The sequence below is a fragment of the Peromyscus californicus genome, unplaced genomic scaffold (assembly GCF_007827085.1).
Source record: "Peromyscus californicus insignis strain IS unplaced genomic scaffold, ASM782708v3 Scaffold_11__1_contigs__length_118956290, whole genome shotgun sequence".
Taxonomy (NCBI): Eukaryota; Metazoa; Chordata; class Mammalia; order Rodentia; family Cricetidae; genus Peromyscus; species Peromyscus californicus.
Window position 1 is genome coordinate 5,857,144 of NW_026294402.1, and position 25,866 is coordinate 5,883,009.

General features: G+C 42.0%; 1 protein-coding gene and 1 pseudogene across 1 annotated transcript in view; one reads left to right on the forward strand and one right to left on the reverse strand.

Annotated features, from left to right (window-relative positions):
• Arhgap42 (Rho GTPase activating protein 42) overlaps window positions 1–25,866 on the reverse strand; it is a 236,703-nt gene that overhangs the window by 79,044 nt on the left and 131,793 nt on the right. Inside the window, exon 4 of the mRNA XM_052751978.1 lies at window positions 24,220–24,291. Within this exon, the coding sequence (XP_052607938.1) occupies window positions 24,220–24,291 (72 nt within the window). The remainder of the gene's footprint in view (window positions 1–24,219; window positions 24,292–25,866) is intronic.
• Window positions 18,452–18,551, forward strand: LOC128105609 (uncharacterized; annotated as a pseudogene).

Genomic DNA, 25,866 nt, shown 5'->3' on the forward strand with positions numbered 1-25,866 from the left:
TTCATGTGGTGTGTGTGTGTGTGTGTGCGCGTCTGTGTGTGTGTGTGTGTGTGTGTGTGTGTGTGTGACAATCCTTAGGCAGCAAAATGGGACGTAAAAGCAGAAAGGATAGCCAACACAAGGGCTACTGAGCAAGGCAGCCACCGCAGTAGGAGGAAGGAGTCAGGTGCTCAGACAGCAACACATCTCCATTCACGGCCTCAGAAGCCATGACACCTTGGTGAGCAGCAAGGGAGGGAACTCAGCGTCTGGTTCCTTCCTATTAAGCAAATTTTGTCTCAAGTGTCAGGAAGCCTACTGCAGTTCAGATAGTCACAACACCCTCTTCCTGAAGCTGTGGAGAAATCAGGGTGACAGTGTGGTGTCCATCGGGAGTCCAGAGGACAAAAAGGGGCCAGGGAATGTTAGGCCTCTTAGCCAAAAGCTATGGCTTAGAAAGAGGACACATGGACGGGACAGGTGGAGAGATCCAGAGGCCAGGGCTCCTCAGGAGCAAACCTAAGGGATACACTGGGCCCCGGCGCCCAAATGCATAAGGTCTTTGCTGGATATTACCTTTATGACTTCACGATAATGTGAAGGATGCCCTTCAAGTGACCTGCAAGCTTGTTTACAACCTTCTCTTGAGTCAGTCTGTATACTTTCAGTATACAGTCTGTGTACTTTCTTATCACAGGCCATCCAAAAATACTTATAGATAGGAAGCTATATTATCAGGATTCCCAATCTCAAAAGTGGTACCTAAAGGTCCCTGAAAATGAACTATTATGTTCAGCAGAGTGGTGCCATCTCCACCAAAACACAAAACAAACAATAATAATGGAGCCGCTTAGTTTCAATATTTAGAAGAAAGGAGAGAGAGAAGGAGGGAGAGAGAGGGGAAGAGGCAGAGAAGGGGGGAGGAGAGAGAGAGAGAGAGAGAGAGAGAGAGAGAGAAATGAACTTCTGGGCACTGTCCACCCCTCAGTACCAGCTCATATAATCAATGCCCCCCCATTTTGATGAGCCCCCTTTTCACAGTAACAGAACCTCTGAATTACAGTGGGATACACAGGTACCAAGAACATACACCACAGTTCCCAGTCTCTAGAAGCTGTGTTCATCTGACTGGTAACCGTGAGAGCAACATTGTGAAAGGCTTGCACCTCCTTCCACCTTCAGAGCCACAGCGAAAAGACATGGCCCCGACCTGGACTGTACAATGACCTTGCCCAGCTCCTATTTCCTTTACTGACTTAATCTTTTTAAATTTAAGTGTGTGGTGGCGGGGGGCACTCACACACATGCACAGATAACCACAGAGGTCAGATGGAGTGTCAGATCCCTTGTGGCTGGAATTACAGGCATTTATAACTTGCCTGATGTGGGTGGTGGGTTCCAAATTCCCATACTCTGATAGAGCTGTGAGCATCCTTAACTGCTGAGCCATCTCTCCAGATTTCTCCACTGACTTTTGATATAAAAATGGATAGGCTTTCATCAAAAAGATGAAAGACTAAAACATTATGACTAAAAAAGAAAACATGGGAAACCCTTTAGAAGGTTGTTATGACCGAGTCTGTGGGCTGGCAAACGAGCCCTGGTGTAGAGCAGGCATGGCTCAATTGGGAGAGCACCAGCCCAGTGTGCATGAAGCCTTGGGTTCAATCTCTAACACAACACAAGCCAGGCATGGTGGCGGAAGTCGTAATCCAAGCACTCCAGAGCTGCAGGCTGGAGAATCAGAAGTTGGGGCTCATCCTCAGCTATACAGTGAGGGCAAGGCCAGCCTAGAAGACACAAGACCTGTCTGAAAGCAGCACAGCAGAGTCTCTTCCTTCTTCTTCCTTGTCCTCTCTCTCTCTTCCCTCAACACCCCACCCCTCCTGAAGTTGACAAGAAGGAAGTGTGAGTTGTGAGAATTACTCACTCCTGCACCACAGAAGTGTGAGTTGTGAGAATCACTCACTCCTGCACCACAGCTCTGGATACCTTGACTGTTCTCCTGTCTTCCTTTCGGTAACAGATTCCAAGGAGAAAGGCCCATCCTGAAATTTCACAGGGCTGGTAAGGACAACACACAAGGCTCACAGCAGGAAAGGAGGCACCTGGGCTGCTGATGGTGAACACAACACCAGAGCAGAGTCCTCACTCTCAAAACATAAAATAAAATACAAAGAAAGCAACACCAGTATCCCCGAAGAATGTCCACTCCTTTCATGTGTTTGCAAAAACTACCAAAAACGTAGAAAGTAGCTGCTGGTTTGTGAAACGTGGCTCTTTGCACAGACAGGCTCCGAGAGGTTGGTTGTTTCTCATTAAATCTTTAGCAAATGGTCTGAATGGTGATCTCTGATCAGGTTCAGGACTTCAAAGAGCTAAGTGGTAAAAATAAACAAAGAAGGAGGGAGACAGAACACATTCCTTCTGTTGTGCATGCCACTTAACTTCAATAATGGGCAGATTGTTGAGCTGGAAGTTTAGCAATTATAATTAGCAGACGTAACTCTAAAAAGCTCAGTTTTATGGACAAAAAATCAAAATTGATTATTAGCTTTATTATTCTTTTCTTCCAAATGCCCACACACTGGTCAATACCAATCAACCTTTAGGTTTGGCAGTTTTCACAGATTTAAATTGATCGTCAGAGGATTTTCCTTTCCATAGCAATGAATCTCATTAAAGAAAATCCACTTTTATATTAAAATGGTACTGGACCCTCCTTCAATGCATCACACTGGATATGGTTGCTTCTGTCAACTTCTTACATTTTCTAAGGTTTTTCCTCACTGAACTCTTCTTTTTTTTTCTCTTTTTCGAGACAAGGTTTTTCTGTGTAGTTTTAGAGCCTGTCCTGGATCTTGCTCTGTAGACCAGGCTGGCCTCGAACTCACAGATCCGCCTGGCTCTGCCTCCTAGGGCTGGGATTAAAGACGTGCGCCACCACCTCCTGACTCTCACCTTCATTCTTACTGAGATCCAGTTGGTCATTTGCTGTGGCTGCATAAAAAGGGTCTTGCAATATGGCCTAATGGGTAAAGATGCTGGCAGCCAAATTTTATGGCCTGATTTTGATCCAAGACCCACATGATAGAAGGAGAAACTCTCCCAAGTTGTCTGGCCTCCACACGCATGACATGCTATATCACCCCCCCAGTTTAAAAACAACACTTTTTAATAGGTATTTTCACCCAATTTAATCCATTCTGAATATTAGCAATCCTTGACAATTAGAAAGTTCATTTTATTTTCTAATAAAATCACTTTATTCCAATTAACTCACAAATAAAAACATCACATACCTGAAAATTCATTTTAAGGTAAAGGGTAAGAACAGGCTTTATTTATCTGTTCTGAATCATGAAGTCCAACTTCATCCCCAGACTAGGAACATCTTAATGAAATCCATTTACATAAAATGGGGGTGAAATTTAAAACACAACTCAAAGGTCCTAATTCAACCCCTCAAAACATACACAGGCATACACACCACACACATGGGCACGTACTCTCACACACACACGCACACACCCCTAAATATATCTCTAAAGCATAGCACTGGTTATGGACTCCCATTCCTCACACACTGCTCCTTCAGCTCCTGATGGAAATCTTATTACACACATAACCCCGGCTTTCTGAAGAATATATGATGGGCTCTGGGGCAAAAGCCAGGGTAGAGGAAACAACTTACAAATTCATTTAACTGCACACCAAACTGACGTGTCACATGGTGACCACATGTTCTCAACCCCACAAGGAAAGCAGAAGGAAATGACCAAAGGCGACATAGTTCTGATCGTCATCAGGAAGGGTTCTTAAACGGCTTTAGCATACCAGATTTCTCCACCAGGAGCTAATTAGCAGAAGCAACAGGGATCTTCTTCCTGGGGGCTGCTAGCCTTGCTGTCCACTGAGCCCAGTTTATCTTAAAGAGCAGAGAGCACTTAACAGCTAATGTATTAGGAACCACTGTTACTGATGAGAGACCTGACATTTTCCTTTAAGGCTTGTCTAGAACCATCTATGGGATTTTCATCATGAAAGCTACATTCTTTTTCATTTAATTCTAAGCAGACATTTGTGCATAATCAGTTCCAGTTGTATTTGCAAGGATGGCTTCTTTTTGATAATACTCTGTAAATAAAAGCCCCAAAACACCAAATTTTACGAGGTGCTTTGGAGATAAGAGTGCAATGTCCCTTCTCAGAATGGGTCAGTACAACACAATTGATTGATTGGGACACAGAATTTCACAGAGGCCATTTACAAAAAGAGTCACCCCAGAGTGTTGGTTTTCAGGGTTATGGACTTCTCTTTAGACATCGTCCCCCTTCCCATTCCTGGATGATGATGCAGAATGAAGTGCATGGAGTACAAAGCTTACCTTTCAGACAGATGACGGTGACTTGTGGGTCTTCTCACGAAATGACAGAACAGAGATACTCCCCACCCCCAGAAGCAAATCAAAACCAAGTGTTTGATTTACTTCCTTCGTGAGTATGAGAACTGAGAACCCCGAGGATGCCAGCAAGAACAAGACACGTTCCCTGTACTGAAGCCCTTACTAGTGTAGGGGGAGGAGACTAGCCACCATAGAACACACAACATATAAACTCGTAAAGATACCAACCAGGCAGCACAGGCCAGCTGTAAATCAGGGTCATCGCAAAGGGCAACACCAAGCATAGCTGTGCTGGCAAATTATGACCTTCCTATGTGTCCCAAATTTTCTTATCTCCTATACCCTGCACATCATGTTTACACTATTAGAAACTTTTACTGGGAGGGGCTAGGGTTAAAGAATGCTTAGAGCACATCTATTTTAAGTGTGATTCCTCTGGCAGTAAGACAAAGAAATGATTTGAGGAAGGAGGTGCAGGCAAGGGATTAATGGACTGAATTAAAGCAATAAAATCGGGATGAAGGAACCAATTCAGGAAATCTTTGAATTGGTGATGTTCACACTGGGGTATGAGGTGGCACAAGAGGATGGCAAAGGTTTCCAGTTAGAACAAACAGAGCATTGGTAGGTTTTTATCTGTGTGGAGATGAGACTGCACTCCCTATACGAAGTTACTGCCGTGTACCACCCTGTGTGAGACACGGCTTCTAACCTTAAGGAACAGTTCAGTCTTGGAAAGATGGACAAAAGGAATTAAGAATCAGGTCACCAAAAATCACCTGAGTTCCTGGAGAACAAGGAGACCAAAGACAACCTGGAAAGCCCCTCTGTCTTCCCTCTCCCACAGAGGATTCTTTGCTGTCTCTGAACACCTGTACTTTGAAAGAAAAGGAGCTGGGGATTAGTCCAGTGGAAGGACATGTGCCCACATGTATTTAATCTCCAGTGTAGAAAAAAACCACACAAACAACAACAAAAACAGCACTAGTCAGAAAACCAGGAGTGTTGACCATCACATATAATGGTAGAATTCCTATGTGACCCAAGATGGGAAACGTGTCCATCAACTTCATTTCTCTCATTTGTAATAGCAGGAATAGCAACAACTGTCTTGTTCAACACATTAAGTCACTTCAGCGGCTCATTAAGTATTTGCTAAACACATGCTCACATAAGATAAAGACACCAATCTTGTCTCCAAGATCTTGAAGTAGAGAAAATAGTGCATAAAGATCAGATGCCGAGCAGATGCTACAAACAGCAAAAAACTGCAACAGAGCAAGCAGCTTCTCCAGTGGGGATGCTGAAGTCTTCTAGGAAACACATGAGGAAATGCACATCAAAGCACTACTGAGTCACTGTGCTCTTACAGGCAATGGTGAAGCCACACCACTTCCACCATAATTTGTTTATCTTTAGTGCCTTTAATTATGCATTGTGGGGGTGGGAGTATGTGCACACGATTGCAGTTCCTGTGGAGGCCAGCAGAGGACATCAGATCCCTACACATGGAGCAACCAAAGTAGGTACTGGGAATAGATAGAGCTTGGAGCCTCAGCAGGAGCAGTATGCACTCTTAATTGCTAAGTCATCTTTCTAGCCCCAGGAGGCACCTCAATGTTCCAGCACCCTCTCCCACCAGGTAGAAGGTGCCCTTTCTCAGTGGTGAAACACATTCTGTAAGAACCATATCAAATCCCTCTTCTTCTATAAAGAATATTATCCTCCGTGAAGAATATTAGAATCACTTGCTTTTATGAGTCTAAAAGCTAAGTTAAGTTATCTGGAATAAATCATTTAAGCCATTTTTGTGAAAAGTATGAGAAATTGGTTTCTTTTGAAAAACAATACCATTTTAAGTGCCATAAAACATAGTAATTTACTTCTTTCCACGTGTATTTAAAATATGAGCAATGAATGAAAGAATTTTAGAGCTAGAAGGAAAGAGAGCATCTATGCGTACATAAGCAGATGCTTGTCTCTCCCACCCCTCCACAGCCTCCTTCCATTTCAGTCCACTATCCCATTCTTCCTAAGCAGTGTGTAGTGCACGGCTCTGTCTCCACACTTCACAGTTACAAGCAGCCCACTAGGTGAATGGGTCAAGTGGTAAAATTAAGACTATTGTGTAAATACTTCAGGGGTCTTTGAGCTAAGAAAGACCCAGAGAAAAGGTTGAATCTCTCCCTTTGAAAAAACAGTAACTGGGGATTAAAGAAAAAAAGAGTCAATTAATTTTAGATGAAAGTCATAAGAAAGATCTACAAATATTGATGCAGATGTCACGGGGAAGCATGTCAGTGAGCATCAGGAACAAAGAGAGCCACAGGAACCCAAAGTGAATGTAAGCACCTCCAGCGCTCAGCAGTGTTGCTCTATAGTGAGGCTGATGAACCCAGGGCAGCAGAAAGACTTGAGCATGATGGGAGCCTTGAACTCGATCCTTAACACCACATGGGCCAGCCACGGTGGCACACACCTGTAAGCCCCCACCCAGAAGGTGGAAGCAGGACAATCAAAAATTCAAGGTCATCCCTGCCTACACAGGAAGTTAGAGGCCAGCCTGGGTTAAAGGCCTTCTCAAAAACAACTAAACACACACAAAAAAACAAAAAACGCAAAGCTTTCTACAAAGCTGTCAACAGATAAGACAAATAGCCAGAAAAGATGCTTTTGCACTAGCAACTAGAAGCAGACACAGGTAATTCAGTAAAGAAGGTTTAAGGGGCATCTGGAACTGGGCAGATGGAGGGCCGCCTGCTAATGAATGATGCTCCTGCTTGGATTTTGTAATTTACAGCTAGTATTTTTCTTTTAAATGATCCACAAAGTACAAACTTTTAAATCAAGAACAATGAACAAGTCTAAACCCAATCCAGCATCAGCCTATATTTGATTTTTTCCCCAAAAAAGTGATAGATGCCTTCTTACAAATATTTGGAGTCTTGCTAACCAATCCTCAAGGAGGCAAACTAGTAAAAAGTGCACTGGTAAATCCTTCCATTAGATATTATCTTTCATATACAATAATGTGCAGTCCCCAAACACAGGCTTTCTTGACTCGAGGAAAATGGTATAGATGTGAACGTGAAAATAATAATTTCCAAACCAAGAGATAACCAAAAGGAGAGATTTCACAATAACTAAACATTTACAAAATTAAGCAATCACAGAAGCTCACAGTTTGGGGCAGCTGTGAGGAAGTCGCCTAGACCAGCCCTGTAAAGAAAGGCATAACTCCAGATTTCCCACACAGGATTCATCAGCCTCCTCGGGGAACTTTTTCTCACAGATTTTCAAGAAATTCTCTTCCTCATATGATGTCTGTTTTTTTATTCAAACAAATCTAACAAATGCTTCCTTTGAAAGAAATGAAGATCAAAAAAATAGTGACTTACACATTTCTGTTTTCCAAGACCTGTCACATCACAAACGTCACTTGGTTTCATGAAAATCTTTCAGGAACTGGGCTGGAGAGAGAGCTCAGAGGTTAAGAGCACTCACTGCTCATGCTGAGGGTCACAGTTTACTTCCCAGGTCACAGAATGCTGTTATTCCAGAGACCCTGTACCCTCTTCTGGCCTCTGGGGGCACTGGACTCATGTGCACACCCCCAGAAACATAAAAACACATAATTTAACAAAATATTTAAAAAAATTCTTCTATATTGACTTACACAGGGTTACACAATTATAAGTCTTAAAAGATGTTGATCTTAGCACTTTAAATGTCTAAATATTTACGGCACATGCACTTGTTGGAGATGTACAGAAATTCAACTTGTCCTCTTGCCTCTAGCTCGTCACGATGGGAACAATGGGGCACAATGCAATTGGATAAGGGTGCCACACTGACTTTTCCCCGAAGCATGTGTTTAGTACTTCTTGCATTTTGTAGCTTGAACTCTGTGTACATTTCTAAGTCTGCTTTGGTTCTAGTCAGGCCAGACTAATTTAAAGAACTGTATTAACCTTTGTAGTTACAATGAATCTACAGACTCTCAATCTGAACTTAACTCGGCAATTTTAATTTTCAACAATCCTTTGTTTTTTTAATTAACCAAAGCAATTATATATGCTAATCAACAACAAACCATGTTAAACAAACTTTCAGGAAAGTTAATGTTATTTTTTTTAAAGTTTGGAAACCAACTTCAAGTTTATGTAGTTGCAAACAAATGCATCAACTTGCTGTAAACTAAATGAAAGGCTCTCTAAAATGAAGGAAAAGAAAACAGCTTCAGGTATCCCAGGCCACACAATGAAATTGACTTAAACTGACTACATGATAACTGGAATTTGAATACACCACAATTTTCTGGAATCAGTAGTTCCCAGGAATTGAATTCAGGCTGCCAGGGATGGCAAGTGACTTCACCAGCAAGCCATCTGACCAGCCCATCTTGCCTGAACGGTCTCGCCAGCTTCTCTTTGCACATTTTTAAAAGCAGGGTGATGAATCTTTATAAATGACCTAAGAAAGTGGTCAATATGAAAAATTCCATAAGGTTCCATAGAATGAAGCCCTAACTAGCACACTTTGCTCCCCACACATCTGAACTACTTTGTAATATCCACCTAATGATTCAAAGTTGGACTTTGCTCAGTTCTAAGACGTCAAGGGAGAGTGATGGTAAGCTGTGTCCTGCCCTCGAGCTTGTGTCCTAGGGAGAAACAAAGGCACAGAAGCCTTGGAGTCTAAGAGAATCTGCATTATAAAATCCTGGAATTTAATAAACACTGCCTCATCTACCTGTGGCCAAACCAGACCATCTTCGGATGCTGCCAAAGCAGCCTTAGAACAGGTGACAGTGTACACAGACTGTCAAGGAACAACCTCAAGCGTTCTGAGTAAAGACACTCATGTTTCAGGCTTATGGTCAATAACCAGCAAGCAGGGAGAATGGGCTGGTTTTGAGGTGGCAAAGTTATTAACCCAAAATACTAAAGCATTTTACAACTGGCCAAAATACAGAGAATACATGTCTATGGAGCCCTAAGCCACAAATGGGAAATCTGTATCACACCCCTGCCCCCCAAGATTCATGGACCATCCAGAAGAGGATATGGAAGAGCCAGAAGTCAGGCAGGACGGGACCCAAACAGTATCTTCTGGACCAGACAGGACCATAGCAGCTGTGGTTGCCTGCACAAGACCCGCACAAAATCAAGCCAATCAATTTTCCAGGAGGTGGGAGGCTCATGAGCCCACCGCTAGTTGAGAAGCTCCTGACATGTGATGGCTTCTGGGGGTGGAAAGTCAGCTTTCTTTAAGACTGTGGCTTCTGGTTATCAAGCTGTAGTAGACCTTACACCGGGAACACATGGTTAGCACAAATTAGATTACAAAAATAGTTAATTTTGAAAAAGCAAACACAAAGTTGGGAGGTACAGGCAGGGAGGGAAGGCTTTGTGCGGACTTAGAGGGACAAGGTGAACATGGTCAAAGCACATCATAAGCATGCATGAAATTCTGAAGAACTTTATAAAAATATCACAGTAGAAACCCTCCTTTCAGTGTTCAGAGTACCAGGCTCTGTCTCTTCTGCACCATTTTCACTTGTTAGTTTGAGACAAGAACTTGATTTACAACCAGGCTAGCATCAAAGTTTTGATCCCTGTCTCTTCCTCCCACATCCCGAGAAAGCAGGCTTCTGCTGCCACATCCAGCTTCCCTTGGGATTTGAATGACTCACTGCTTTTTGTATTCTGTCTGCAGTGGGGATTGAGACAGAATTGAGTCTTTTGTAAGATCCCACTCCCAAAAATCAAACAAAAAATACTCCACATTTCTCTTGAATCTAAAAGTTGCTCTGACTCATTCTTTGTTTTGGGGGGGAGATTGACCACAGAGAATTTGGAAATATTTTGAAATAGGAGCCATAAATTTCACTATGGAAAAGTCACATTGGAATGTACAAATTGATAGGGAAGTGTGCGGAGGGAGGCGACCTGAAATAAACTCTGAGCAAAGTGCTTGAGCCCTGCTCTGCTTCACCAGTGACATCTTTATTCTGTGACTTCATCATCAAGAGATTTAACTCTGGCTCCCACCAAACATGTTTGTACCAACTTGCTAGTGAACATTAAATGGATCTTTTCAACTTCTTTTCAATTTATTCGTTTTATAGGCCTGTTTATGAAGATGAATTCCTAGCTACTAAGGCAGGCCCTCAGAAAATAAATGTGACAGATTAAAAGAAAAAGGGTGTAGGGAAAGGTGGATTCAGTTTTTAGGTATTTTGCGTGAAAGGGCCAATAAGGCTTATGTTAAAACAAAGGCAAAAAGCAATCAGCTCGGCAGGTGGTTCAATCATTACTTGCCTTGAAAGCATAAGGATCCACCTTAAAAAACCAGGAGTGATGGTGCATGCATGTGATCCCCGAGCTGAGGCAGCAGAGACAGGAGGATCCCTGGGGCTCTGTGGCCACCAGGGACTAACCACGAAGCCCAGACCACTTTCTCCAAGAAAGCAAGGTGGATGGCTCCGGGGTGCACACCCTCTGAAGTCTCATTCTATTGTGCCTGTGATGATTAGTTTTGATTGACAGCTTGACTGGGTTAAGAAACACCAAAGGCATTTGTAAATCACTTTTGCATGTATCTGAAAGGATGTTTCCAGAGGATTGGAGGCAGGGAAGACCTGTCCTGTATGTGGGTAGCAGCATCTCATGGGCTGGCATCCTAGGATAATGAAAAGTGGAAAAGGAGGGAGCAGAGTGCCAATGCTTCCCTGCTCCCTCCTTCCTAGAGAAGCTGGCAAGCAGCCTTGTGGTCCCCACTGTCACAGCCAACAACCAGCCAATCCACCATCACACCTTCCTACTGCAGACTGTCCCCTCAAACCAGGAGCCAAGGCTAGCCCTTTCTCCTTCACGTGGCTTCTTGTCAGTTATTTGGTCAAGGGGAAAAGAAAAGAAACTAAAACAATTCCTCCCTTAGGCATTCATAATGCGCTGAATTTTAAGGAGGAGCTCTAGGTACAAACTGTTAAATGACAGCATTAAATGGTTCAGTGTGGTCTGGACACAATAAACCATCCTAGATACTGTCCTCTGAAATTATACTGCATTCTGACAACCACACCCACCTCTGTGGCTGTTCAAGCCCCCCACAAAGGGCCACAGAGAATACTGTTACTGCCTGTAACTCCAGATACTAAAACTGTCACTTTTTCTAACATTCCTAAGTATTATTTACTTCCCTACAGGTTCCCAGCTGGGAATGCAGCTATGTGGTAGACATGCTCAAGGCCTGTTTTCAATCACCAACATTGTACAAGAAAAAAGAAAAAAGAAAAAGATATTTAATATTCATTCAGCCCCCAAAAATAAGCATTCCAGGCTATTGATCTTCAGAATTTTAGTATTAATGAGCAAACAGACAAGAGTCATACCAACACCAACATGTACACCATACTGCTCTGTGCCAAGTACTGGACGTCTCTGAATAAGTGAGTGGAGTGGAGCAGCGAGGTCGGACAGATAAAATGACGGATTGTGACCCAGGTTAGAGGCGTGCATGGTGTATGGACAGAGACAAGTGTCCAGTCATAACAAAGACCCCCCCAGATCCCAGGCTAAAACATAGTCTGGCTATTTGAATCCAAGTTTTATTTTAGACATTAACTGAAGATTAATGTTATTATGTCACCAGGAGTCTTCGTACAGGTTGATTCCCATAACCTCAAGAAGGGCTATGATCACCTTACATTTCAGTCACCCAGTCCACACCTGGCAGAGCCCACATGCAAACCATTAATTATTTATTTCCAACCTGTTTTTTCTCCTCTTAAACAATCAAATGTCTCAAAATTCAGACCTAGGACACAGTCAAAAAGAGATGAAAAAAAATTTTTTTTTTTTTTGGTTTTTCAAGACAGGGTTTCTCTGTGTAGCTTTGGTGCCTGTCCTGGATCTCGCTCTGCAGACCAGGCTGGCCTCGAACTCACAGAGATCCACCTGGCTCTGCCTCCCGGGTGTTGGGATTAAGATGTGCGCCACTGCCGCCCAGCTGAGATGAAAATTTTTAAAGTGAAACCGTTTCCATCTCCCATGAAACCTGACTGGGTAATTAAAGGAAATTGAGTAGCAGGTTCCCTCCCAAGCTCCCAGTGCAAAGAGATCTAAGCTAAGAGGCACAAGGGCTCAGGGGGGGCCACATGCAGTTGCTTTCCCACACCAGGCCCGTTTTAAAAGATATCAATTACATCCCAAGCTACCCAGAGGTCAGATGACCTCAGACACCAGAAAAGACAGTCAGGAAAATGCTAAAGTGTCAATAAATTTGCATTTTAGTTATCATTCTGATTTCATCCCATCCATCATATACCAAGAAAAATTGAACAAATAAATATTGCTTAACATTCTACTTCTAAAGGATTAAAAAAAGTACAAAGGATTGGTTTAAAGACCAATGCATTTCCACAATGAGCTTGCCAGCATCACCAGGGGAACCAGTTAGCCATATTTACCAAATAAGGCAAGGTTTTCCAATGCCTGGAATCTTTCTACAGTGAGCTCACTCTACTTCTCACTGGGTTTCTCTGGTCCTCAGAGGTCACACTCAAGGCTCCTACAGAGTCAGTAAATCAGCAAGCTCCCATGCAGACGTGGGAGGCAGGTCTCAGGAGAGCACTTGGCATGTCTTTGGATCACTCCTGGCTATGTACAGAAGTATAAGAGGCAGAATACACTCCAACTGCATATCAGTAAAGAGCCGTGTTAAACTAAACCCATTAACAAATTCAGCAAGAGCTGTTTGCTCCTGTGAGTACAAATGGGAGACCTTACCAGCTGTCTGCCAATGTATTAACCAGCTCCAAACTGTTGCTCATTTACCGTGTATGAGACTATGCACCCATGTCTACAAATTTCAAATTTTCTGACTGACAAATGAATCCATTCATTTCCTTAATTCCAAAGAAACAATTTCCCATTTTTAACTGTTTCTGTATAGAAAAGTGGTGCACACAATTTAAACCTACATTCCATCTATTAAATCTATGGCAAGAACTATCATTTCCTTAGCTAAAATTCATGGTATTGGAGAGAGAGTTGTCCAATGTATTTGGCAATTCTGGTTGAGATCTGAAACCTGAATGTGCACAAGTAAGTGGTTTTCACTTGACTGTTTCAAGACAAAACAGTTCATCATTCTCTTATAAATTACTGGTACCAAACCATATCCATGAACAGCAAAACTGAAGTTTGTTTCAGAAGGAAAGATTTTCATGAAAATAAATATAACAGAAATAAGAAAATTTGGTGTTTGTGTTACAAATACAAGTTGTAACCACCAATGTGCAAAGTCACACCCAAGTTTATCTTTCTAGAAACGCTGTGGTTCCCAGGCATAAAACTGTTGTGGTTTAAGTACAGTGCATATTGTTCAAAGGTGCTTGTGTGGAAAGCTGGGTTCCAGTCTAATGGAGTTGAGAGAGGGTGGAACATTTAAAAGGGTGGGAGGTGACTAGGTCTTTAAAAGAATTAACGGGGCTGAGAATGTAGCTTAATGGGTAGAGTGCTTGACCAAGGATGTCCTGGGTTCAATCTCCGGAAAGGCACGAACTGGGCATGGTGGCAGACATTAGCACTCCAGAGGGAGAGGGAGATCGGTCAGAAGTTCAAGGTCATCCTTGGCTACATAGTGAGCTTGAGGCCAGCCTGGGCTATACAAGATTTGTCTCACAAAGGTGCAGGAAGGATGGCGCTCTGTTCCCTCTTTTAGGAGAGCAGGACTTTGCACTTTGGTGGTTGCAGCTCATCCAGTGTGGTGCAGGCACCTCGCCTGCCTTTCTCTAGCTCCCTTTCTACACAGGAATCCCTCCTGCGCATGTCTGGTTCCCCATCCGTCAATCTGTCATGCTGTGATACAACCAGGTAGGAATAATGAGGCTACCAGCACAGTCTTGTTTAGAACTTTCAGACACCAGAATCAAGAACCCAATAAGCTTCTTTATTTTTGTAAGACAGCCTCTAGTATTTTGTTATAGCAACACAGAATAGAAAAGTGTAGATGCCAATCACCAAGAGTATTGAGTCTGGATGTATTACTGAAATGAAAACTGAAATTTATTTTAAGATGTGGTCTTTTTTCCCAGTAAGGGACCAGGGAATAAATATTTCGTTCTTTGTGGGCCAATGCTGTCTTATATAGCTACTCAACTTGGCTGATGGAATGGGAAAAATTAGAAAAACTTAGACAAATGAATGATACTGAATTCCAACAAAGGTTTCATTGCTGGGTACTAAATCTGACTTTCATGTAATTTGTACCTGATACAAAATATTATTCTTTAAATTATAACAAAATTGAGAAATGTACTATTAACAGCTCATGTGTCATACACACATAAGCAATTTGTTTGCCGCATAGCATTCAACCTCTTCCTTAAAGTATGAAATTCATATTTGGAGTAAATCACAGGAAACAACTGTACCCTTAGTTCTACAAGGGGGGAAAAGCTGCCCTGAGCAGAAGAGAGAGCAGCCATCTCGGGTCTATCACAGAGGTATTTGCTCTGGCTGAAAAGGAAGAGCCATAACCATACCCCAGAGGACACAGAGAAATACTCTATATGTCAAACTCCCTTTGCGAATTTGCTAAACAGATTCAAGGAGCAAGAGATAGTACAATACTATTTTTAGAAAGGCAGCTACAGTTTCAATCCTGAAGGTCTGTCAGAGACCCCCTATACATTTGCTACCATACTCCTGGGAGAAGGTGAACCTTTAGGAAGTGTGTTTTGTGAAAAGAACTTGGGTCACTGGAGGTGTGTCTTTGAAGGGGACTGCAGGCCCTTTCCCCCTTTCTTCTTACCCACCCTGCCCCAACTCATCTTCCTGGACACATTGAAGTGGGCACCTTCCTCTGTCACCTGCCTTTGTTATAGGTGCAGCCCTGTTGCAGGACCAAATGCAAAGGAGCAAAGTGACTACAAATGAACTCTAAAAGCACAAAGCAAACTACATCACAAGGGAGAGGCTGAGCTCAGGCACTCATTACCGTAAAGGAAACGATGGCATGGTAGAAACCTCTGCAGACACACAGAGCAGTACAGTGACGAGAGAGGCTGCCTGGGCAACTCAGAGATGGGAAAGCTAAGGAGACCTGAGACCAACGTCAACTGCAGGGGAGACTGAGGAGCCCAGAGGTCTGGGGTTCCTTGGAAGCTGGGCAGTGATAGTGTAAGGACAACCACGACCTGAAACAAGCCCGAGGGGCCTTCCACCTGCACATGCACACCCATTCCCTGATTTACATCTCTCTCTCTCTCTCTCTCTCTCTCTCTCTCTCTCTCTCTCTCTCTCTCTCTCTCTCACACACACACACACACACACACACACACACACACACACACACAAACACACACAAAGAGCTCTGGCCGAGGGCTTAGTCACTCCATGGATTTCATGACACTAACGTTTATTTTCTAACAGTAAAACAGAGAAGCCCATCCCAAGGAGTAACAGCAGTATGCAGTTAGCATACATACTTGCTAAACTGAGATGCAAACCATATTTCTTCATGTGGTTCCTATTTTAAAAACATACAAACAAGAACAAAAGCTCTAATTAAGCCGGCAGTGCAGGAAGCAGCTCAGACACACCACAGAAGCTCTATCCCACGACAGTCCCTCAATTCTCAGTCCTCGGCTTCACCTTGGACATTAGTTCCCCTTTGCACTGACTGGAAGTTTTCTTCCAGCATTTTTGTTTGTTTCTGCTGTAGTTTTTGAGACAGAGACTCCTGTAGCCCAGGCTGGCTCCAAACTCACTGAAACTTAGGGTTGCCTTGAAAATTCTGTTCTTTCCACGGCTCCCTCCTAAATACCAGCATGTTTGACCTCACCCAGGACTCTGCCAGTCTGACACCTACATCTGCTAGATGCCAACACCCCACAGGCCTTTGCCAGCCTCCACTGGTCATGCGGAAGGGATTTGTTCTTCCCTCTGTGTTTAGCAAATAGTCCGCTCCACCATAACTCTTTGTTTCTGATTTTGTTGTTGTTGTTGTCAGAGTGAGCACATCGAGGACAGCAACATGGGATGCCTATGTCTCCCTGGGGCTGAGGAACTTGTCTGGCACAAAATAGTCCATTACTAACAGAACTTTTCAATGTCTAGGATAGATGACAGCATGCAAATCAAATTTCCAATGGCTCAAAACTGGGAAAGGATGATAGCCTGGACATGATCACATCTATCTGCCAAAAGGTCTCGGGACTTTGGAATAAAGAAACTAAAATTTTATAAGAATCTCACAAAATCTTTGCTGAGCAAAGGCTGAAGGGGTCCTAACCTAAAAGTATCTAATATTCTAGCTTTATTTCACTAAACACTGTCACACATGTCAGTACATGAACTCTTGTTTATTTTTTTTTCGTATCTGCACACATGGGTCTAATGTGTGTAATTGTACGTGTGTAACTTTGTATGCAGAGGCCAGAAGGAAATCTGTACAGTGTTTAGTTCCCATTCAGGCACAGATGTAAACTTGGCCAGGCATGGTAGTACACACCTTGAATCTCAGCGCTTGGAATGCAATCACAGGCCTATCGCTGCAAGTTTGAGGCAAGCCTGATCTACATGGTGAATTCTAGGCCAGCCAGAGGTACATGGTGAGACACCATCTCAAAACAAAACAAACAAAGATTTAAATTTTTGTCACCATTTACCAAGAAATCTCTGCCTTAGAATTACCAAAACTAGGATTGTTACCAAAAAAGACTTCATTACAAGAAAACAAGTTTGATTCCCATCCAAGAATTTACTGAAGAATGTAAATAAATTTAATATATGGCATTATTTCTGAAGATCTCACAGTACAAATATCACCATGACGTCAGTAAGGCTCTCCATTATATCTAATAGTCAACTATAATTTATATATGGCACATGGAAATAGTTCTAGCATTTAAAAATATATGTATTTGACCTAAAAATGTATCATAAAGAAAACAAAAATAAAACTGGTGGGAATGTTTAAAACATTTCTAGGTATGGGAATTCAGCTGCTGACATAAAGCATCATTCACAGGAAAAACAGTAGTAATTTCATCTATAATTCAGGTTCAATTAAATTATCATATGAGCACCTAAGTTCTTTTCTCATTTAAGATGAAAATTGTTCAGCAGGGAGCTTTGGGTGATAATCCACTGAGAACATTAGCCTCACAGATGTTCCTGCTTTGTCAATGGCTAATATAAAAATACAACACATTAGGATATAGTATCTTTTTAAATTTTTATTTTATGTATTGGTGTGTTAGCTTTCATGCATGTATATGTAGCACATGTATCTCAGTGCTCTTGTAGGCTGGAAGAGAAGGTTGGATGCTTGGGACAGGAGTCACAGGAGGTCGTGAGCCACCTGAGGCGGGTGCTGGGAATCCAGGTCCTCTGAAACAGCAGCAAAGGCTCGAAATGCTGCCATCACTTCAGCCTCTGCGCAGTCTTTGAATGGTGCTGCTTGTCTAACACAGAGACAACTTTGTCTTCAGGTGATGTCATCTGGCTGGTTTTAGTGGTCGTGATGGGGCTCATCAAAGTTGATCCCTCAGAAGGCATTGTACAGATGTGTAAACACACTATCAACTACCAAGACAACTCCACATTGTCATGAAAGAGGCAGATAGAGTATCGCACCAAGATTGCTGAATTAGGTACCAAAAGGTCTGGAAGCGAGTCCCAGCTAGAGGACATGGCAACATGGAGATTCAGGGGGTCATCTGAAAGTGATGGCAGCTTGTGCTCTAAAACTGCTATACACGGCCATGCTTTGCAAATTGTGCAGTATGTCAATCACAAGTAATGTCCATCCATGGAACCCCTGAGAACCACACTTTATCAACATTCTATAATCAACACAGTTTTGGCTCTTCTAGGATACAAAGTGAGATGAAGTAATCTCCATGCTTACCTGTTTAATTGGACAAAGGGGCTTTGTTATAATGAAAACCTACGTGACGACAACACTTATCATCAACTCTAAAATAAAAGCAGTGGACATCTTGGTACTTACTATGTAGAAGCAAATTAGAGTTCAGAAGATAATTATTGTCAGTTAATTTTTCATTAGCTAGGGTCTGAGTTCAATACAAAGAAGATTAGCATGGCCCCTGTGCAAGGATGCCACGCAAATTCGTGAAGTGTTCCATATCTTTCCACCTGGGGTCATGATGTCATCAGGTCCTAGGCTGCTGCCAAGGGCCATGTCTGGGTTCGTGGACCTCCTGCAGCTGTGGTCCTGCAGATGTCTTTGTCCCCTATTACCACCAAGGGTTGTGAGGAGTTCTGGGGTCAGAGCTGCCACACGTGGCCAAGTAGGTGACGAAGGGCCACACCATAGCATGTGCCAAATACGGTGTTGTTATTGAACAATCATGTGCTTTTCCTCATCTTTGCTTGAAATCTGACTCCACCTCAGTCCATTTGCTTAATGTCTCCATTCTTCAGTTGCAGTGTCTACAAAGAGTCTAACAGTGTTCTATTGATGATGCTGACTGTGAGGAATGACAGACGAAGCGCTCAGGGGAATGATCGGTTAATTATGGCAAAGGGTAACTATTGCTATGGTCAGAAATATAGTCAGACACTAACAGTCAAACCTCTGCAGCCTCACACTCAGAGTATGCTCCCCTGACAAAAGATACGACTGGAATTGGAGAGATAACTCAATGGCTAAGACAGGGAGAGGTTCATGCCAGGTGGCTCACAACCATCTCTAACTCCAGCTCCCTGGATATGATGCCCTCTTCTGTCCTCCTTTGGCACCTATACTTACATGCACATACGTACACACAGACCCACACTCATTCATATAATTAAAAACAAAATAAAATCTTTCAGAAAACTATTACAAAGAGAATTGTAGGTACATTCAAAAACGCTATCAAATGGCTTATTATCTGCCTAGAGAATTCAACCACGATTTTATTGCTGGAGGATGCTCTACTGGGCAGCCATAAACAGAATATGAAAAGCCATCCAAGACCAGTATCTATGGGGCCTGTTGACTACAGGAGAAAATGTAAAAAGTGATCTACAGAACCCACATGCTGACTCATAAGCCACCCCTCTCCAGATTAATCTCATCTCAGGTCCCAGATCGTCCACTGCACTGCACAAACAACTCAAATGGTGAACAAAAGCTTTATCATTCAGAACATCAACAATTCTCCAAAATCATCTAAAGCTGTTGATATACACAAGACAACACAGCAGATAGAAGCCATTTTATCAGAGAGGGATTTTGTGGCTGTAACAGAATTCTGACAGTTCTGCCTGGATTCTTCTTCTCGATGCTACAAAGTAAAGAAACATGTGCACGGCACATTTAAAAATAATAAGCAAATGTTCAGAGGCAGAAGTACACCCGACTGCAGGCGGAACAAAGGGATGTTTGTGCTCTGTTACAGCCTTCAACATGAAATCAATGTAAAAGAACAGAGTCAAGCTTTGCAGTGACTACTGCTGCATTGTTTCTTTCTCTTTTAAAATCACAGAAAAATGTTCACATGATTTCCATTAAAAGCTTTCAAAAATAAAAACCAATGTCTTAAAAAGCATTTCTCACAAAAATGAAAACAGCTTCCAACTTTTATGGCCAGTATTTCTCAAGTTGCTTTTAACTAGAAAAAAAAGTCAGTGTTGAGCACCTACTGTGTGCTGGGAATCCCAGAGACCCGCAAGAGAATCATATTAACTAGCTGGGTTTGAAGTGAGTAGGTTTGGCCACACCTAAAATGTTTTTGTAATTAAGATACACAATCATCTATTTGCTAATAATAAAGAAAATTGAATATCTCACAAAGGAATTTTCTGAAGAGCAGTATGGGAGCCTGGAAGAGTGAAAACACTTCTGGTGTCGGAAATAAAGTTTTTATCTTCACTGTATCAACAAGGAGGTGCTCGATGTCATTTCCATTTCCAAAGTGTGTGACAGTTATAGCTATCCATTCTATTTCCTGAAATACATTGTTGTTGACTAAAACTCAGGTGCATCCAGATGCTGTGGCAGATTCCTGTCATGCCAGCCCTTAGGAGGAAGCAAGGAAACTTAGAGAGTTCATGGTCTGCCTGGAACCCAAATCGGGTACCAGGCCAGTCTGGAAAGCACAGCAAGATGCTGTCAGAGGAGAAAGGAAAAGAGGGCCAGAGCTCGCACAGCCCACCTCACAGTCAGGCTCTACACAGGAACAAGGACGCAAGGGAGGCTGTGGCTTTGCCTCGCTCCATTTCCTCTGGAAGCAAGGAGATTTCCAGCACAGTCAAGGACATACACATGTCACTGTATTCCAAAAATGCTACCAAAGGCTATGATTCAGCGTGCTCTGTAAGAACACTATTCTAGATACATTCACACACTGGGAATTCTCACTCATGGTAATTGTTCTGAATACCTACTTTCAGTCCATGTTAGCAGAATTTAAATCAACAATGTCATGAGATAAATTAAACCAAACATTCAATCCAGTCTACTGACATGTGTAAGAGGTCTGGCTTACAATAGAACTCAGTTCTTCATATACTATCAGACCAAGAACATTCCAATAAATACATCCATGACAACTGTTTATAGATAAGGCTTCTAATCTCCAGCTACTCAAAAAAGCAGAACCGGTCTCCTGTCCTCTGGTTCAATCACCCATCATTAATCTTCTCAAATGCCTCTCTCAGCACAGCCTGTCTCCTTCCCACAACTGGAACTCACTAAGAGCCACACTTATCCACAGTGGAGGATCAGGTGTCTCAAAGCTCCACAGAGCACATGACAGAATAAAAGTCTGTGGCCAGGGCTGGACAGTGTTGTCTGGCTGTGAGACCAAAGACACTTGATTCAGCGTTTTCCATTCCTGTCGGGAGGGAGGGCGGGTGGAGAGTTAGCTGATTGCCATGCAAGATTCTAAGCTCGTCCTATCCTGGTCTTCCCATCCTGGCTGGTTAATTGACCCCAAATGCTTGTGGGAAATTCCACTGGACAGACTGAAACGTTTCAGAGTCCTTAGGGCAATTAGGTTTACATACCAAATGAGTCTTCAAATAAACAGGCAGTGAAGCAACAAATCAGACCGACACCCCCATGTATGCTTGTTGCACACTCCCCAAAGAAAACTAACATACTGTACACTTCAGAAAAGGATACTTCCTCTTAATTCACTTTTCCCCTTCCTGAAGATCCCTTAGCAATTCAGAAGTAAAAGCACCAGGCACATGAAACAGAATCAGCATGATAGACGACCAAGTATTCCCACTCACAGTCACTGGCTTCACATTTAACATCCCAGCCAGTGGATGGTGGTATGATATCCTAATATTCTCTTGTGTACTCTCGGTTGTTCTGTCCAGTGATTGACATGCTCAAAAACAAAACAGCAGTTTTACTGCTCCTGCATCTGCAGCCTCAGCTAATGTCAGCCTTCCTGGGAGAAAGCAGCCATCCACCACAACTGAAATTACTTCTTGCAAGATGGACTGGGTACACGTGAAATATGTTAGACCTAGCAGGGAATGCCTCATGTGGCTCCTTATCCAGCTACAGAAACATCATGGAGGAAGTGGAACACTTGCAGTGGATGATGGCTTTACTTCAGGTCCACACCACTGACATCACTCACAGCACCCTTGCACATCATCCTTCAACTTTCATGTCACAATCTTTAGTGCAGTCTCCATGGCTTTAGAGTTTGTTGTCCACCAAGATGTAAGGGACATAGAGTAAGGAACACGACTCTCTGTTTACAGCTGTGTTTCTTAATCTTATCAAATACTAGACTTGCCATGTAGGCAACAATGAGAATAGTAAATATTTGCTGAGTTAATTAACAGAAGGGGTTCTGATTCATTCTTCATGTAAATCTATTTTAAATTGGTGGAGAAGTGCACACAACGCTCTAATTTAAGACAAACACTGATGACTTATTATGGGAAACAGGGTTAAGAAATACACAGACCTATGAAAAGGGAAAATGTCACTTGTAGATGAGAAAAGAGCATTGGAAAGGGGCCTGAGTGAGGAAGTCTGCTGCCTGATGCTGCCACATGACATAAGTCATTAGTAGGACTTCAAAATGAAGAGGGTAAGCAATAGTCCAGGGAGAGGGAAAGAACTGAGCAAGAGTATGGACACGCAGGTGTGGTGATATATTGTGTATCAAATAAAGGTTGCCACAGGATCAGAGGACAGAGCCAGCCACTAGATTAAACAGAGAGGACAGGCAGTGGTGGCACACACCTTTAATCTTAGCACTCAGGAGGCAGAGATCTGTCTGGATCTCTGTAAGTTCAAAGCCACCCTGAACTACATGAGATTGATTCAGTCTAGGAGAGAAACAGAGCCAGGCAGTGGAGGCACACACCTTTAATCCCAGTACTTGGGAGTCACACGCCTTTAATCTCAGCACTTGAGATCTCATGCTTTTTCTACCAGTATTTGGGAAGCACACATGCCATTAATCCCAGTACTAGGAAGAAAGTGAAATGGCTGGGCAAAGAAAGGCATATAAGGTGTGAGGAGACAGGAACTAAGCCCTTTCGGCTGAGGACTCAGAGGCTTTCAGTCAGAGGATTCGTGGATATAGGATCTCGCCTTCCATTTGGCCTGAGGACTTGGTAGTGGTGAGAAGTTTCTCTACTGGCTTTTTTTTTTTTTGTCTCTCTGATCTTTCAACATTTACCCCAATATTTGGCTATGGGTCTTTTACTATAAGACCTATTAGATTTCATGCAGCACTCAGGTGCATTCAGAGGAAGGCAAGCTAACACCCATGTTGGGAGTAAAATATAGCAAGGGACCAACTTGTGGAAGGTATTATTAAGATTAATAATTAGTTATTGATTGACTACATCGAAGTCTAACACAGGTAAATGTAGGAGGGGGACGTGCTGAAGAGCTCAGTGGGAGCAGGAGAGAGTAACATCATACACACATCTGACATTGTCAAAGAATAAAGTACACAAAAAAGAGCGAGGGTGAAAGATAGTGGTTTCTATGGTAAAACCCTCACATTTGCGGTTTGTACATGATGTTGAGTAAGTGAGGAAAATGTAAGTCTAAGATAGTGGATCAGGTGAGAAGTATCATCATGTAAAGGCACCTGCTGACAAGGCTGACTATCTGAGTTCAATACCCGGGACCCACACAGTAGAACAAGAGAAGCAACTCCTGCAAGATGTCCTCAGACCTCCACAAGCTCACTATAGTATGTGTGTGTGAACATATACATATCAATAAACAATAAGTAAATATGTAAAATAAAAACTAAAGAGAGTAAATTCAAGTCAATTTCAAAATTAAGCTCAGCGAAAATTTAGCTGGCCCATAATTAATGAAGAGTAATGCAAAGGCTTTCTGTCAAATATATTTAAAGTTTTTCCCACAAAATCTTCAACATGAAAAACATTACAAAGAATAATAAAAGTTCTTTTTAAATTATTGATGGAATTATCAGTACATAGTAAACCTAATTTTTATTTTATTTCCAGTAAGAACAGTGCTTCTTTTAATTTTACAAACTCTCATTCTCAGCCTCTCCTCAGAAGAGTGCATTCCCACCACTCAATAGAAGAGGAAGCCATGGAACACACAGAAGAATAATATCATATATTTTTAAAAGAATTCCAGCTTTGTAATAGGCTCTCTAAAAAAAAAGGAAAAAGTTTAAAATGATGTCATTTTTAACACACAAAATATTTTAAAAGGTTGTTCTGATTTCACAACGTTAGCATCTGATGTCATACCACCTTTAACCATCAGGAGACTTTTAACATCTGATGTCATACCACCTTTAATCACCAGGAGACTTGATAAGCAGAGGGAAAAGTCACACTTACTTTAGCTGCGCCGATCTGCTCTTTTCGAAATTTCTCAAGGGGTGCAATTAATACATCATTAGCATTTTGAATCTGAAAATAAAAATGCACATATATTAAATTCTGTACAATTTCATGCCAATAATACAAAAATGTTCTCCTCCTTCAGCTTACTGAATGCAGTTTTTGTTCTCTGTTTCTATAAAAACATCTTACATTTTGTATTATATTTTTTATCCTGATAAGGGAGTAGGTTTTCTGTATGATTTCATTTCATACTAACAACAATGGGGATAATATGAAAATAAATATTTATTTTATTGAAACTGTAGATTGAATGTTTATATTTCTTCTAAGTTTTAACTACTAATTTAAAGGTGGCATCTTGGGTATTAAATTAAATTTACAAATACCTTTAATTACATGGCTATAACATCACCAGTTTGAGCATCATCCTAAAATTGGCACAGCTCTTCCGTCTGCCACTAGGCTGTTACAGTCCCACAGGTACAAAATAAAATAAGGCTCGATTTCTCTTACTTAATGAGTTTCCTCGCACTTGGGATTTGCCTGAAGGCTCTCACGGTATTTCCACACTTAGTAAAACAGTACTTGATTTCATTTCAACAAAGAGTGCTTTATCTCCATGTTCCAAGAGGGGAGTCATTTGAACTCTAAAACAGATAGATCTTCCAACATGGATGGGTAAGAATACTGCAAGGGTATGTAAGATGTGAGGACCAGGAACTGGACAGAGACAAAAATTTCTAAGGATGATACTATGTTGAAATACACACACACACACACACACACACACACACACACACACCACCAACACCACACAACTTTCAGAAAGCAAGAAAGAGAAGAAGGGCCTAGTAACAAAATGAATGATCTGTCCTCCCACTGGGATGGCTTGGTAAGAACTGAACAACCTGTTCTATCTGATGCAAGTGAAGAGTTGATGGGGAGAAAACCTAGTTTTCAAACATGCTAGCTTAAACACATGATTTCTTGTTAAAACTTTTCCATAAGCATGAGATCACATAGTTTTTCCCTAAGTTTCAAAATCGTATATAAAATGCCAATATAAGATTTTCATTTTTAATTATTTCATTTATTTTCATAACTCCAGTTAGCTTCGAGTTGAGTTATACTTACTTTTCTAAATGTGTGTGTGTGTGTGTGTGTGTGTGTGTGTGTGTGTGTGTGTGTACACTTTGGACACACATGTACCAGGACCATCTTGGATGTTGAGATAGGGTCGTTTTTTCCTGCCAGTGTACACTGACTAGCTGGTCTATGAAGTCGTAGGAAATCTCCTGTCTCTACCGCCCAGCTCACTATAGGAGTGCTGAGATTACAGATATGTGCCACCAAGTCCAGCTTTACACAAATTCTGGGAATCCCAATTCAAGTAGTTACATGTGTGTAACAAGTGCTTTACCCATTAAGACATCAACCCAGCCTGAATTTTATTTTAAATTCCATAATCTGGATGCACAAAGATAATGTATCCAAAGGCAAAAACAAAATGCTGATGTTACCTCGAATGACCATGGCATTACTCAACTGTGCAACTTCAAAATCATGTATGTACAGAGGATTGCCTAAGGAGGAAGGACCCACCCTGAGTGTGGACAGCACAGCACTATCCCAGGGCTTGAA